The sequence below is a fragment of the Lissotriton vulgaris genome, chromosome 1_1 (genome assembly GCF_964263255.1).
Source record: "Lissotriton vulgaris chromosome 1_1, aLisVul1.2, whole genome shotgun sequence".
Classification (NCBI taxonomy): Eukaryota; Metazoa; Chordata; class Amphibia; order Caudata; family Salamandridae; genus Lissotriton; species Lissotriton vulgaris.
Window position 1 is genome coordinate 1,255,847,958 of NC_141685.1, and position 16,915 is coordinate 1,255,864,872.

General features: G+C 44.8%; 1 protein-coding gene across 2 annotated transcripts in view; it reads right to left on the reverse strand.

Moving 5' to 3' along the window:
- SPRYD3 (SPRY domain containing 3) overlaps window positions 1–16,915 on the reverse strand; it is a 431,115-nt gene that overhangs the window by 302,853 nt on the left and 111,347 nt on the right. For both annotated transcript variants that reach the window (XM_086964574.1, XM_086964581.1), the window contains exon 4: window positions 3,840–3,964. In XM_086964574.1, coding sequence (XP_086820700.1) covers window positions 3,840–3,964 — 125 coding nt within the window. The remainder of the gene's footprint in view (window positions 1–3,839; window positions 3,965–16,915) is intronic.

The window sequence follows — 16,915 nt, forward strand, 5'->3', positions numbered from 1 at the left end:
CCACCACCTATTTTTGTTGGACCTAGGTCTCTGGGCGCCTTACCACTGCCAATCAGTGCTATGGTGCAGATGCTCTCTCCTACCAACATGGCTGCCACAGGCCCCTGCTACTGTGGAGTGGTCTTTTTGGTAACATACTAGTAGTCAGGAGCTAGCTGGGACCGTAGGATACTGTAGCAATGCCATCCCACCTTTTCTGCCTATAGCTTAGATTGTGGAAGCTCCTGGAACCGTCCAGAATAGGGGAGGGGTTACACTTTGCCGCCTTAGAGAGGTCATCTGACCTAGTGGTATTTAGGGAAAGTAGGGAAACCGGTTTGCCAGTTGGGGCATCACTGGACCTGGGGGAACCTCTGCGGGAGTTTAGGCGGTAGGGCCTAGGGGAGGAACCTACACCACTGGAAGCAACTGGGCCAAGGCACTGCCTTCTAAGCTGAGTGAGGGACTCTACCAAACCCAATGATCTGGCCCAGCGTCGGGGGAACCCAGGGAACCATCTACAGTGAGCTAAGGGAACCATCCTGACTCTGGCCCACCGACTCTGGCCCACCAACTCAACCCCCCTTACTACCTACCCCCCCCAAGAAACTGCCTAAGAAGGGCGCAAGAACCACCCAGCACCGCAAGAGAACACCTGCCTACAGAGAGGACTGCTGGGGGATCAACCAGATACTAGCGCTGCATCATCCAAGCGCTCCCTGCTCGACCTGTGCCCCCCCCCTGTGCTGTCCTGCCTCATCTATCTTACTGAACTGTCTGCACTGCTATTCCCCAAAGCGCTCTCCTGCTGTGCCCCTCCGAGCGCTGTGGCTCTAGAGACTGTTGTTGCCCCCGAAGCGCTGTGTTCACGAAGCGCTATTGCCAGAACTGCTTCTGTGCCCCCACGTTGTGCTAGACTAGACGCTGTGGCCGAATCGCGCTGCATTCTCCGACTCACCGCTGCAGCCCGGGGCTCCCCTGTGGGCATTTGAAGAACCGCCTGCCTTCAGCGTTATCGCGGACCCCGTGCCCCACGAGCTCCGTGCCTGGGAGCGCTCACTGCCAATCACTGCTGCGGAGCCGGCATCCAATCCCCACAGAGGGGCTGGCCAGGAGTGAGCCTGTGGGCCGAGATCACCGCCGCCGCCTGGCGACCAGAGTAAGGGGTCCTCACTGCGGCCCCCAGAGCCTGGGGAAGGCCGCTGCGATATCGGGAATGGTCGCGCTAGGCCTTGGAAGCCAGCGATTTAGTCGTCACGTGGCTGGGGAGCCGGCTACATCACCAGCCGCGCCCCCCTGCCAGGTGCGCTCCCATTGGTGCCCCGCAACCGCGCCACCGCAGGCCGCGCTGCAATTGGCGGGCGCGCTCCGACCCGAGCCTCGCCGGATTGGTCCTGGGCCCAGGAAGCGTAAGGAGGTTCAGGACCGAGACCCGAGAGAGGAGGAAGGGGGCTCCCTGGAGAGGGAGAGCCCGTAACAGCCCGGACGGGGCCGCACCACCTCAGGGGGCTCCCCAGAGCACGCGCGCGCCCCCCCCCCCCTGAAATAACGGTAAAAGGAGACTGAGAGCCCCCTGAACTGGGCGACAGCCCGAACTGAGCACCTGGTGTTGTGCAAAACGTTAACCTCTGGTTGGGTGAGTGTTCATGGCCCCCTGCCCTGCAGTGTACAACTGTATTCCAGCCCTGTTGCACCCCTTTAAGTGTTGGTAAATGTTTTTAAGGAGCCATGTGCTTGAAGAATATGTTTTATTGCAGCTGATCCCAGGAAATGTGGCTATGTAAAATCTGCTTGGGAAATGTTGCCTGAGTTTTACTCGAATGGGTTTGCACATGCCTACACAATGAAATGTTGGTTGATCTTTCAAGGAATAGTTTCACTTCTGATGCTCCAATGAAATGTTACTCAATGAGTTGATGCTAAATTGATTACAATGAATTACCTATCAACAATGAGTTCAATCTAGATAAAAGCATATTGATTTGCAAGTCATTTATCAGAGAGGAGGGTATAGCAACCATACCCTGCTGGGATTGTTCCTGCGTTCTCTCTCTGGGAGGAGGTTGTCGTCGTTCTTCGTCATAATCATCAGAGTCTGAGTCCTGGTATTTGACCTGGAGCTGAGATGGACTGTAGGCATCCCCATATGGACCATCATCCTCCTCTGAGTATTCTTCCTCAAGAAGTAAGGCCGGAGAAAGGTGTGTAACTCTTCGCAGAGATGTAATCTCTGGTGTAATTTGGCGTCTTCGGATTGAAATCTTAACTTTCTGAATAGTCGACGGAGTCGTCGTCGATGATGGAATCGTGGGCGGCGAGAGTATCGTCGACAGAGGAAGAATCATCGTAGTCGGAGAGGAAATAGTCGACGGCATAGTCGACGGCATAGTCGACAAGCTCATCGTCAATATCAAAGCAGCCGTAGTCATAGTCGTCGTCGACGTTGAGGATGTTACTATCGTCGTCAACACAGGGAGAGTAACCTGAGTTGTTGGCGAGGTCGTCATCGAAGCAGTCGTCGACTGTTCCGAAGCAGATATGGAGCCTTGATGGATTTTAGCAGTCGTCGTCGACATACCTGAAGATGCCATCGTCGACGAGCGGGTCTTCTCATTCAAATTTTTCTTCTTGAGGTAGGGAAGCCGATTCTTAAAAGTTTTTGTCTTTTCAGATGATGGAGATGGATTAGAAGGCCTTATAGGCACCTTCTGAGAAAAAAACACCTCAGACGCAAATCCCTCTTTCTCCTTTGCACCTCGGTGAGGAGATTTTCTGGGACTGGACCTACTAGACCTATCGGAGGTCTTTTGAGAGGCCTTAGGAGGCTTAGCTGATGTTGAAGGGGGAAGACCTACCCCTCTTTTTAGACCTCCTTCATGAAGAAGCCGAGGAGGAATCCTCGCTGTCACTGGAAACCTCTTTCCGAGACTTCATCTTTTGCAGCCAGGTCAAAAGTCTTCCTTCCCTGTCTCTCCAAGTCTTAGTTGAGAAGGTTCAGCTGTTCTTGCACTCAGTGGCATTGTGGTCTGGGTACAAGCAGTACAATACAATCATCATGCTTGTCCTCCACATATAGCATTTTCTTTGAGCAGGTAGCACAAGCTTTAAATAAGGCCTTCTCCTTATCTGACATTTCTGAAGAAAAAATAGCTGAAATCCAAGTTGTAGCAAGAAAAAACTGGGCAGAGCTCAGAGGAGACTCCCTTAGCACAACGTGCGGTAGAAAATCTGAGACTCTCTCAGGAGGGTTCTATGGGGTGAGGCTACTCTGATTGGTTGTTGCAACTTTTTTAGTCTCTTTACAAAAAGAGGTGGATATGCTACAAAATGAGATGAGGCCTAGGCATTTCTTTCTCTTTTGTACCTACTGCTATGGTATTTTTTGTTTACCAAGGCTCCCATTCCGCAGACGGGGGAATGATAAAAAAGCATGGGAATCTATGAAAGTTCCAATACTGGGGCAAATTAATTACTTGAAACGGCCTGTTAAAGCATGAAGCTCTGCATAATAAGGTAGCAAAATTCACTAGCTATATGTTCAAGAGGACATTGACAGGCAGAGAAGCATGGTTGAAGGGGCAAGGAAAATGAATCATCACATACGAGATACATTTTTAATAGGCAAGTATGCACGCAAGATGTAGATCCTTAACCACTCTCACGGTGAGGAAAAGAAATGTTGTACACAGAAAGGGTAGTGGACAGAAAAATAGTTTTGCAACAAATGCACAAAAAGATGGCTGATTTTGGTTAACACAGTAGCTGAAACAAGAGCACTGGTAGACTAGAAGCTTAACCTTTAATTGACTGACTTACTGAAAAACCACAATGTGCAAACGTAATCATCAGACCCAACTTACTTGCCATCATCCGCGTGGTAAGCAACAGAATCCGGCAGCCATCCTGGCTGGTGGTCCAAACTGTAGTACTGGGGTACCAGTCCAACTGCAATGGTTCCTCTCACACCGCTATCCACAATGGACACCTAGAACACATACCAAACACTGGTTGAGCAGAAAGGCCTACAGCAGATGTGGGCTAAAAACCGGCGCGTTCTGATCAATAAGCCTCAAACTGTACAATTAATCTAATGGCTGGAAATGAGGGGAGAGGACAGTACTACTTAAGTGTGCTACCACGTGTCAGCGAGGTAGCATATAGGTGGTAACATGTTCATGGAGTCGTTATGTGATATCAGAAATGACCCACCATGAAAGGAGGCTAAGTAAAAATCAAAGCTCTAGTGTGACTTCATTTTTTTTTCTAGTGAATGTAAATAGTGGAAAATTGACTGCATTAGAAACAGGATGCACGAGGTTCCTTCATACAATGCAAAATGGGTTGAAACAGTTTAAGGTTGGCCAGGTAACCTAGAACAATCCCTGCATATTGTACATGCAGCTGCAGTAGGTTAGCCTTCCAGCATACAATGCAAAGGTACACATTTGGCAGTGATACAAGTCTTGCGGACAAGCAGAAGGCGAAAGAGCAGACAGCAGTAGAGCAGGCCTTAGCAACAAGCAACACTGGTAATGGCAGAACAAGTGTCACTCATTGAGTGGTAAAGGGTTCAGCTGCATTGCATGAGCAAAACAAAATGCCTCCAGACACAAAGGAATAGATATTGCATTTACATTAGCAGTGCAAGTTTCTCCCACACACAAAACAAGTGCATTAGAGGACTGGCAGCACATGTTTCTCTATAACACAAAAGGTACACGTAGCACTGCAACCGTTCCTTCTGAAATACAGGTACAGCAAAGGCAGAAGCATTACAGAGAGTCCAAACACTCAGAATCGTAGAAGAACTATAGCAGAAGCAGCTTTAAGTACATGCTTCATCACACTCAGGGTGAGGTCTGTCAGATAAACTGAGGGTCACCATAACAACCTTACATGCCTACGAATGTAATCCACAAGGGGTGGCCAGAAAGATAGGGCAGCCTTCACAGTTTTTTTTTGTTTAAACCCCCATTAAAAGAGAGGGTTGGTATTTCCATGAATATAATGTATTATCAAGCAACATACTTCCTTAATGAATAGCTGCAAACAAATAAAAACGGGGTAACTTTAAGCTCGAACTGACCATGGTATAGAGGGGCAGATCACTTTGACATGTGACACAGGGTAACAAGGGAAGAGGGGATGAGGTGAGGTGGGGGGGGGTGTATGACCTTTAAGAGCGCTGATGTAGCATAGCACTAACTCTTAGAAAGTGCATCATTGGGAGGGGCATGCCCAATGATCAGAAGTTCATATTAAGTTGTCAATAGCTGGTACATGATAGCTGAAACATAAGAGTAACATTATTTCTTAGGGAGCACAATACAAATTTTTTTATTCCACAGGTGGGGGAATGCTTAAGTCGATAAATTGAAAAGAATTTTACGTTGTCAACTAAATATTTATATAGTATGCGACACATGCATTTTTGTAACTGGAAATTCACAATTTAAAATATGTATTTTTAGAGTAAAATACTTTCTTCAGACCAAACAAGGGCATAGCTCCTTCCTGAAGCACGACTAAAAAAAGTCATCTGAACATAGCGCAGAGGAAAACAGTTTTCAGTTTTGGGAAGCATTTGAAATTGTTCGACCCAGTTTTTGTCTTTAGATATTATTTGCCTTATTACAGACAGCAAAACAGACTAGTCCCAGACGTCAGAGTCGATATTGCTGCCCCCCACCCCCCCTGCTGTGGATAAGGCCTCATTCCCAGTAACAATCGGCTTTTCATGTAAACTGTTTTGTTTGTATTTAGAATCTGCTCCCGTCACTTAGGCTGCGTCTACTTAATCTCAGGACAAAATAATCCCCCCCCCCAGCACCACACAAAGAAACTGGAAAAAGATATCAGAAGACCAGTGGAACAGTGTTCTCATCTCCCCAGACATAATATCAAACCCAGAGCAGGCTATGAAGAACGTCTCCCAGTGGATAACAATGCGCTGACACGATCGCCCCGCCATGCAATCGAAATCCAAAAGGCCAGGCCAGAAGAACCAGTTGGTTCACCACAGAGCTGGAATCCACCAACTGTGACTGCCGCCAACTCAAAAGGAAGTGGCCCACCAGCAAAGAGACCACCTTCAAGACAGTACTCAACCAGTACCAGCGCCTCCTCAGAGAAACAAAGATCTCCCTAGCAGACCTTCCCCATGAAGAGCCCTGAAAGCAATGCACAGGTCCTTAAACGGTCAACGCTTCTTAATAGGTAACCAGTGAGGAAGAGGAAGGGCAGCTAATACGGATTCTCTTTAGGATATACCAAGTAACAGGCCAGCGGCTGAGTTCTGTAGGACCTGAAGCTTATTCAGACTTTTTCTTATATTTACAAAAAGAGCATTTGCATAGTCATTTTTTAAGAGTATCAGAGAGGAAATTACTGTTTTCTGCAGGTCTTTCGGAATGAAGGTAAATATCCTTCTTAAAAGTCTCATAATAAAGGAGGTAGACATGACTGCATTTACATGCCCTTTGAAGGTCAGTTGATTGTCAAAGATAACTTCAAGATTTTTTACCTTCGTAACTGGCGACGGAAGTTGACCAAGTTCAGGTGGCCACCAGTCTTGGGACCAAAAGGAAGGGTCCTTTCCAAAGATCAGTACCTCCGTCTTGCCTGAATTCAACTTTAAGCCGTTTTAGCCCACCCATTTTCCGATCTCCTGCATACAGTCGTAAAAACGCTTTTCTCTCTCTGAAATATTAGATGATACTGAGATCACTAATTGGGTATCTGCAAAGGTGACTGCAGAGAGCCCAAAAGATCTAACAAGTTTGGCCAAATTGGCTACATAAGTGTTAAAAAGGGTCAGGCTAAGAGACGAACCCTGGGGGACGCCGCATGGGAGAGAGAAGGACAAGGATTTAAAGTCGTCAGCTGCAACAAACTGAATTCTGTCTGAATAAAATGATTTGACCAAAGCGAGGGCTTTGTCTTTAACCCCAATATCCTGCAGCCTATTCAGCAGGATTTGGTGGTTTACAGTGTCAAATACAGCCTAGAGGTCCAATAGGATCAACACTGCACTACCACCATATCCAGCATCAATCTAATCTTTTCGGAGACACTTACCAAAGCCAATTCTGTACTGTGATGTTTCCTAAATCTGAATTGGCAAGGGTCTAGGTGGCTCTGGTCCTAAATGAAGGCGGTCAACTGCAAATTATTAGCTTTTTGGATTATTTTCACAGAAAAGGGACTATCTGGAAATGGGACAGTAGTTCCCAGGAACTAGGTTAGCTTTTTCAATTACAGGAAGAATGTAAGCTTTCTTCCAGACACTGAGAATTTTTCCTGACAATCCTAAGAAAAAAAATTATGTTAGGTGTTCCGAAATAGTGTCAGCTATTAAATGAATCTTTTTTGGAGGCCATGGATCCCGACTTTGTTTTAGGTTGGTCCAGAGAAAGTTCAGCAAAAGAAGCTAAATGGACCTTAAATTCATTATCAATAATTTGGGAGTTACTTTGATGTTCATTATTTTTAATTTGGGAGTCATTGTGATCAGTCAAAGGATTAGAAGAAAAAAAGATTATAGGCAGACTTGACCTTATCTTGAAAAAAGGAAGCCAAAGAATTACAGACTGTTTGGTTGTTTCCCTGAAACCCAATTTCAGGAGCTTTATATAACTGTTTAACAGTTGCAAAAAGTTCTTTAGATGAAGTTTTCCCTGCTATGTTCTAAGTGAAGTATATGGATTTTTCTTTAAAAATGTAATTTTAATATGAGGCTACAAAAAGTTTGTATTTCTCTTTTACTGAATGCTCATATTTACGCCCCCATTTTCTTTCCTGCCTACGACAAGCTTGTTTAAGCAATCTTAGGTTTTCTGTGAACCAAGGTTCAGAGGGAGTGTCCCGGTTCCTCCCTTGAGGATTGTCCGATGCAATTTTTTTCGCGGCATTTTCCAACCATCCCGGATATAGAATAGCCGCTCTATCAAGATCTGTTACTGTGCAAGGCTGTGTTTCTGATAAGATGGCGTCTAGCTGTATCTCCTTGATCAAATGCCATTTGCGTGAGAGCCTTACTGGACGAGGTTTATTGTAAGATGCATAAGAGGGGCTTAATTTAATATAAAACAGAACTGCTCGATGGTCAGACCATAGCAAGTGTAAGACTGCTGAAGTAGATAAATACAGGCAGTCAGTAGCTCCCAATAGCAAGGTGTTAAGTGACTGCTGCTGCATCATTTGTGCAGTTGCCCTCGTGCAGGGAAAGTCAATGACCCTGCATGGCAGAAGAGGGCAGGTGTGAAGAGAGCCATGACCATTACTGCATCCAACAGGTCACCGCCCACGTGCAGATTCAGGTCAGTGACCCCGTAAGTCAAGGAGGGCTGCCGTGAAGACTGATGCTGTGCCGAATGAGGAAGAAAGGTGATCCTGTATGACAGATGGGGCATTCAGGATCAAGCAAGTAGTGTAGCCATGTCAAGACATTCAACAGAGCATAGAGGCTTCCTTAGTGACCCATAACTGCCAGAGCTGTGACGGAGGCCCAGCACCAGGATCATCGCAACCCCCTATCTGTATAAGGAAGATGAAGAACTTAGCCAGTATTTAAGGAGCCTTGAGGTTCAGGAGTGTGGAATTTATTGAAATATCTGCTTGTACATAGGGCAGGTTGCTTCATAAATCCACTTGTCCTGTCACAAAATTCACTTGTCCCTTTTGTGCCATTTAATGCAGCAACAAATTATGGCAGCAATCTCATTATAAAAGAGCTAGGATATAGCCCCTATTATGCCAGGGCTCATGCTATAGTAGGGTTTGAATACTAGCAATTCTGGTATGTTGCCACATTTCCAAAGATTTACAAACTGCGGCTGTAGGTAGTATTAAGTAATAGTTCCAGGGTTGGAATGCCTTTTTGAGTCTGTGCAAACCTACTAACTTGCATATTTTAAGGGTTTTCACCTAATATTCTCTAATCTTTCCACATACTGAGAAAAGTTGGAAATGTACTCCTTACAATGGCAAAAGTAAAATGGTTGGAGGCAAACACTAAGAAGTTTGCATCGCAATTCTACACATGCATATTTGCTTATACCAAAATTCAGTTCACAAATATTTTCTAGGAGTATGATTTCTGTAAATTCTTGTGAATTCACAAAACTGTATGTCTGCACTTCATGCAAGAACATATAGCATGGGTTCACTTTTGAGACTTTCTTTAATAATTGGGCCCCTAATTTGGTGAAGCGTTAACCATGACCGCAGGGGTGTGGAATTTTTTTAAAACTGTACTTGTCCAAGGGACAAAGATATACAATAATCTTCTAGCCCTGTAAAGAAACCCACTTGTCCCACGTACTCTATAAAAGTAAAAGCTATACGTACTAGCAAGGACTGATTACTAGTCCACTATAAAACCTTAAGTAAACTTGACCACATATGCCTCTTTGCTCTTGCAAACTCTTATTATAAAGTATTACCTTCCACGCTGTTTTCTTGCTGTCAGCAGTAAAACATTTGCCTTTCAACTAACTTGCCATAGGGCCCATACAAATTCTACTTCTTCATCATAGGGTTCATCACCCGTCTGTTCTCTTTGCTCACAACAAGGGCTTCACACACTTACTGTTAAAGTACACCACTCCCTTACTACACATATACCTTCAAACTAAATACATTAGATTGAATATTCCTCTCACTAATCATCCCATGACCTCGCCACTCCCTCATCACGGGCTCTGTTCCACTTGAACATTTTACTACAGGTTCTCCTCCCTCTCAGAAGAGGTTTTATTCACCTTCCAGTTTCACCATAGGCTTCATCCCTTCCAACACCTCTCTTATCTACTGCTGCTACCTTGCCTTCGCTCATCACAGGTTGTTCAGCCTTCTTTACCCCCCCTCTGCGATCTGTACTCATCTAAAGGCTCTGAGCAACCACTTTACCTTATCAAGTTCACTTTGCTTCCTGCCTTCCAGCAGCCCTGCCAACTGCCACCACAGTAACCCTAGTAGTAAAGACATGTAAAAAGCAGCACATGTCGAGGCATTGACATTTAGACACGTTTTGTGACCAGTGCATTGATGGTAACGCAGTTATGGCAAAGCAAATGTATCAGTTTTCGAATTGTGCAGTAAGGACAATAGATGAGAGTGGCGAGGAGCACAATGACTGGCCATTGGGGAAGAAGTCTAAATTGGGTAGCCTGGACAGTACAGCTCTGAGTGGATATTTCAATAGCATAATACCTGAATCAATGAAGGGAATGTCATGAAACTCACAGATGGCACTGAGGCAGATCTCATGGGGCCAGGCTGGATTGAGGTGGATAAAACAGACACCCGAGCTGTGAATTGTTGAACGAATCACCAGGCAGTATTCAAGAGACGGGGCTGGCCGGGTATTAGGATAGGGTTACCTGGAGAGGCCTGCAGCAAGATCCAAGGATTAAATTGAGGAAGAATTAAGACAGAAGGGATCTAGTACTAGGAAAAGGCACACAGGTTCTGGAGAAAACATTAGTGAATTCAAGGGCAGAAGCACCAGAGGATGTTGTAGGGGAAGGAGGCTGGTAAGAGAAATATAAAGGCAGCCAAACCATTTAGTCCAGTAAATAGAAGCTCAGATAATTTCAGGACAGAGGGATAGCAGTTGACGGGATGACAGCACATAGAAAGAAACCAAAGTTGTTCAAACAGAATCAGCAAATTGGCTAGATGGCTCAGTGGGCTAAGATTTACTCCAGACAACTGTTGTGGTCTGCACACTATGAGTTCAGATTCTGGCAATACAACTTTTGCTTTCCTTCCATTTAAGGCTATCAAATTGAGTACTATTTAGTAAACAATATTTATAGTTCCATCATTTATAGTTCTAAAAACAGAAGAAGATTATTAAGCCTTATAAATAAATCCAAAATATGGGGAAGGATGGCCTGCAGAGGAATAGGTATAGGAAAAGTCAACAGTGGTACAAAATAAAGTGTACACTTGGTTAAAAGAAGAAGAGCTTTGTCAAGATCAAAGGGAGAAGTACCAGAGGACATAGGTTAGATAAGCACTTGGAAATCACCTCTGGTGATTAACAGCGCTGAGAAAACAAACCCTAAATAAAATAATATTGGCCAGACGAAGAGCAGACATGTAGCCTGGAGGACAAAGAGAGCGACGAGAGTTTTTGCTTGTGATCCAGTGGGGAAAGGTAGTTAATAGAAGAGGCAAAGTCAGAAAATCAAGATCTCTTTGTGAGCCAAAACTCCCTGCTCTTAACTTGTATGGTCATGAGCAGTTCTGGGATTGGAAAAACTTTACTTTGGGAACCCCTAAATTGGGGGATCAAAGTGGGCAACAAAAAGAGGATGAAGTCACACGGGGCGGAGTCCTAAAAAGGGGTCAACTTGTATGTACCTTTTTTTTTTTTATGTCTCCAATAAATTGGCACCAAGGGGGAACATGACAGAAAATCTGTTCTTGCTTGATTGGGTGCAACATCTGCATTTTACAATATTTAATGGGGTCCAAGCATGTGCTGCAGCGAGCTCTGTGTGCCTAGTAAATCTCAGGGAATAATAATAAAACATTAATGAAACTCTGGTGCTTAAAGAACTTGCTGGGGAGATCTGTGTTTTGTTTAGCTACAGTTTTGACACATGAAGTAGCATAGTGTTAATGTGTATTCTGCAAAGCACATCAGGTCACATGCAGATTACAGATTATTATGTGATGTAGACAGGGAAGTGGACCACTGTTTTATTACTTGCAGTTCATAATTTGCATTTTTTCTAATATAGCACAATGAGCTATGAACCGGCATCAAGCACCTGTATGTAAACTGCAAGACGTGGGTTTAGAACCTTGTTTGTTCTTAATCTGTTATTACAAGGCTGCTAAAGTTTTACCTACACCGTAAAACCTTATTTGCCTTATGCATCATGTACATTGATTTACACTACACATTTGTATGATTAATAGTCCGTGTATAATGTGCGTGTGATGTAAAGCGCTCGGACACCCTACAGTGGGATGAGTAGCGTTTTGAAAGTATTGAATAAAAAAAATAGGAATTGCTATTTGAATTTGAATTTGAATTTAAAATATTTCTATAGCGCAACATACACCAGACGGTTTCTTGGCGCTTTTGGGAACATGGACTACAGAAACAGAGGGATAAACAGAGATCAGTTCAGAATTGAATTCATAGTGGGAAAGCTTGGCTGAACAGAAAAGTCTTCAAGCCCTTACGAAAGAAAGAATAATCTTTGGCCAGACGTAGATGGGCAGGAAGGGAGTTCCAAAAGGTGGGTGCCAGAAATGAGAATTTGGACCCACCCCATTTTTTTCTCTTGAAACGGGGGACCTGTAGGAGAGCTTGGGACGAGGATCGGAGCTCCCTAATGGGAACATATTCCTTCAACAGGGCAGAGATAAAAGCAGGGGCAGTTCCCTGGCGAGACTGAAAGACCATACAGCCCAACTTAAAAAGAGAGCGCTGCCGGACAGGCAGCCAGTGTAGAGCCTTTAGAAGTGGCGTGGAGTGATGAGAGCGGGAAAGGCCATAGACTAGCCGAGCCGCCTGATTCTGCACTAGCTGAAGTTTTCTTAGACTGTAGGCCGGGATGCCGTTGTAAAGGGCATTGGCGTAGTCCAACCGGGAGATCACAAGGGCAGACATGATTAGTTTTAGTGCCAGAGGGGAAAAGAAACGAGAGACAGTGCGGATGGTGCGGAGAGTGAAGAAACAGGAAGAGACGACAGAGCTAACTTGTGAATGAAGAGTGAGAAGGTTATTCATTCTTATGCCAAGGGTCTTAACGGTAGGGGAGGGAGTGGGAGAGGGACCAAAGGAAGAGGGCCAGAAAGAAAAAGAAGTCCAGGGACTGGAGGAGCCACCCGTGAGAACCAGCTCGGTCTTATCTGGGTTCAGCTTCAAATGGTTGTGGCTCATCCAATCCCTGATGAAAATCATAACAGTTTGAAAATTGGAAATAGAATGAGAAGAGGGAGAAAGATCAAAGACGAGCTGGAGGTCATCTGCATAGTTATATACAGTGACCTCCAGCTGCTGGAGTGCAAAGATAAGAGGGTAGATATACAGATTAAACAGAAGAGGGGAAAGAGAAGAACCCTGGGGAACACCACAGGTGATCTTACGTGGAGTTGATGTGAAATCCCCCAGCCGGACTGCCTGGGTGCGGTCCTGCAGGAAGGACGAAAGCCATTTAAGTTGTTATTCCTGTAAATACTCACACGTACTCACACATGTGAACTTTTTACAGTGCATATGTGTTACATATAGAAGTTGCAGAAAATAAAAATAAAAAGGCCTCCAAATCATAGCTTCTTTTAAGTAAGTGATAACAAGCTGTGTACCTTTGTTTCCTCATTACTTTGGCATTTAGGTGTTAGGATCCAGGTGGCGTCCAGCCATGATTATACTCAAACAGAAGGAGGGCCGATGACACTTTACATGTTCTCTTAGTTTTGGGCTCAAGCTGGAAGAGAATTTTAGAAACCCTGGCAGGACAGTCTCCGCCATCTATCCTTCTAAGGTCACTGAATAGCATCCTATTAAATAGTGGTAAAGTCTGTTTTAATATACCTTGCAAAGAGCTCAAGTGAAGTGTGAAGCACAATAATATCAACAAGAAGTACTGGCTAATAGGAGAGGACTTGTGAACCAGTGGGATATAGTTCTGTAGAATGTGGTGCTAAAGGTTCAGCGAGTGATGGGAGGAAGAGAGGCTGGGCAAAAGCAGCTGAATGATTCAAAGCAGATATGGAGGCATTCGAGAACAGTCTGAGGCGGGCATTTATGATCATTTATGATTATGGTATGGCATTAGGTAAAGGATCTATTTAGAGAAAAGGTGAAACACAAATTGTAGCAGCTGATCAGTTAGGTAACTTGAACGGGAACAAAATGCAGTGACGTTAGGAAACTGGGGAAGCGGGGAGAAGGAGGAATGGGCAGCTTGGGGGAAACAATGGGTGCACCTAACACCAGCGTGCTCCTAGTGAAGAAAGGAAGGAATTGTACAGTGTCAGTACCACCGACATTCGGAAATAAATGCCTTTGAGAGAATGTAGTAAAAGAAGCCTTGAGCATTTTGAAACCCTCCCCGTTTCCCACACCGTTGCTTGCTGCCTGCCTCTTGGTTGGGACTTGGTTCCCACTAGTTGAGTTTTTTGCACTTTCAGTAAGTGCCTCGTGGCCTAGGAGCTCCTGACGTACAATAGGCATGTCATGTTTATCAACCATGACATTGTTAATCGCTAGCTGCCTGAGTTGGAGGCCCCCATCCTCCCACACATCACTTTGTCCTTGCTGCTCCGTATGAGCCAAGCAGGACGCAACTGGTAACTGTTGGAGCCATGGATGCCAACAGACCAGATTCACAGGAGATTCCTGGTTTAAAACAGTTTTATTTTAGCAGTCTGCCACCTGAAAATGCCTCTGCTTCAATGAAGGTCTATGGACAAAATACAGTCCCACGATCTTTTTTTTATTTGTTTTAAATCACCCTCTTTATACTTTCAGAATATGAGCATGTATGGTCGAATCCACGTTGAGGATTTCACATATTAAGTTACATTTGCGTTGCTTACTATCGGCTCATTGTTGTGCCAGCAGGGCAGGTGAAGTGATGAGGCATCTTGTGCTCCTTATTCTAATCTCCTGTTTTTTCTGGCCCAGACTGCGTGCGCCAGGAGTTCTCCTAGTGTTCTCCAACTATCCCACGCAAATAAGTGTCAGTCTTATCTGCAGGTCTGTGACCCGACTGGTGCCCCATCTCTCTCATCTCCACCATATATTTCGAACAAGCCCGTTATTTTCAGTCTTCAGAGCCTACTACCCAAATGAATAGATCTATTCCCCTGGACAGAAAATGCTTTTCTTTTGAAAATGACAAAATAAATGTCTAGAAATGGTAGCATGTCATCTTTCTGCAAAGTAAATAGAGGAAAGTCGCAGCAGTTCCTTGAATCAGGAACTTTGGAACGCTGTACAAGTGCATCAAATACTTCCTGCATTACTAGTTTTCACTTTTCAGGCTCTCTGGTGTTATTTCACTCGAAGCTGACATCAGGCACCTTTAAGCATCGAGGCATCTGTGTGTGTTTTATCATACAAGTACAGCTTACACCCGTGACCTTTTATGGAATTTAGTGCGTCCAGGGTCCTCACATCCTCTTTGTTCAGCTTCCCTTCAGCTGGCAGGGCTCCTCTGACGTCATACTCTTTCGGCGAATTTGCATACACAGCATTCCTGTCCACACTTAAGAACTCGTAACGCACGACATTCACCTTCCCTGACCCCGTACATGCTTGCCTTTACCACTGCAGGGGTATCCGCTCTGCACCATTAGTGGCGTTTCTTTATTATTTCACCAAGAGCACACAGGCGGCAACTTTTAGCACCGGAAGCATAACTAATATGGTAGCCGGCATCGCTCACTGGCATACTTGCAGTGTGAAGTCTCTGCTTCTCGGATTGACGGTGAGCACAAGCTGTACCAGGCTTAGCTTGGTTACCGTAATTACATATGAAGAGGCGCATTTACTAAGATTTCAGATAATAACGGTGTTGTGATTATATTACATGCACAAGGGTTAATGAGAAAGTCTACTTGTCCGGAGGACTAAGTAGACAATACAACTTCTTGTCTGCAAGAAGAATCCTCATGTCCAGGGCGTCGGGCGATACAAATTCCCCACCCCTGCAGACACTCTTGCCTTCCCTCACAACATGTGCGTTATAGATTAGGCTTATAACATCAGCCAATCTATTGTGGATACTCGACCTTCTAAATATGAGGGTTTCCAGATGATGAAGGGCGGTCTCGTTAGTTGACTGATGGGAACTAGAATTCTTGGATGAGTTTCCACAGCTAGATTTTCTTTGGCACACACAGATACATGCATTAGTTAGTTGGTTGACTTACTGCTATTTTTTGTTGGTGTAGAACTAGAAAGAGCCATCCTAGTCAATTCAGATCCTCTAACAATCCTCACTACCAACAAAACGGCAGTTGGGAGCAACCCGGTATTCAAGGCAACCAGATCAGCTCTCCTCAAGCTAGATCAGAAATTAGAAATAAGCGTAATGAACTCGAAATGGATAGCACTCTGGAACACAAAAATAAGATACAAAGGGAAAACCCTGGAAATAAAGAGTCCTGGAAGGCGCGAGGTATCTCACACCCTGCACATCTAGAAGAAGCGGGCAGCCCCCTCACGTTCAATACATTAAAGAGTAGGCTCGGACTCCCTGAGGCGGAGCTATACAACTTTCTGACCATTAAGACCGCGATTACTAAAGCGAATCTCAACAGCCTAACCCCCTCACTCTTCAAATTCACAGAAAACATAAACAAAATGGGGCACCACATATCTCACATATATAAAATCCTTCGACCGGCCACATCAAAACTCAACGACAAAAAACGGAAATACTGGGAAAACAAGATAGGCAGAACACTCGCAGAACAAGAGCTATCACACTTCTGGAGCTTCTCCTCTCACAATATTGTCTCACTAGTACTTGCACAAAGCAAATTCTGGCTGCAGCACCAAGCGCATTGGACCCCAACAAAGCTGGCGAAACTGAACCTCAGAGAGAATGACCAATGTTGGAACTGCAACAAGGCAATGGGTGATCTAGCCCATCTTATATTCGAGTGCAGCAAGGTCAAAAAATTCTGGGACAGAGTCTTCGCTTTTATTGAACAAACACTAGGATGCAATCTCAAGAGAGTTCCACACCCTGGCAACAGCCCCTATTAACACTGAGGTCACCACGCAGCAAGACAGAAACCTCCTAGACTTCCTTCTAACAAGTGCCATGAAGATTATACTGTCCAAATGGAAGAACACCGCCAAAGTGACTTTTAAGGGGTGGTTAAACTGGGTGACATTCCTGAGGGTGGCAGACAACACGGCTCTCAGAAATACCCCATGGAAAAAAACAAACGG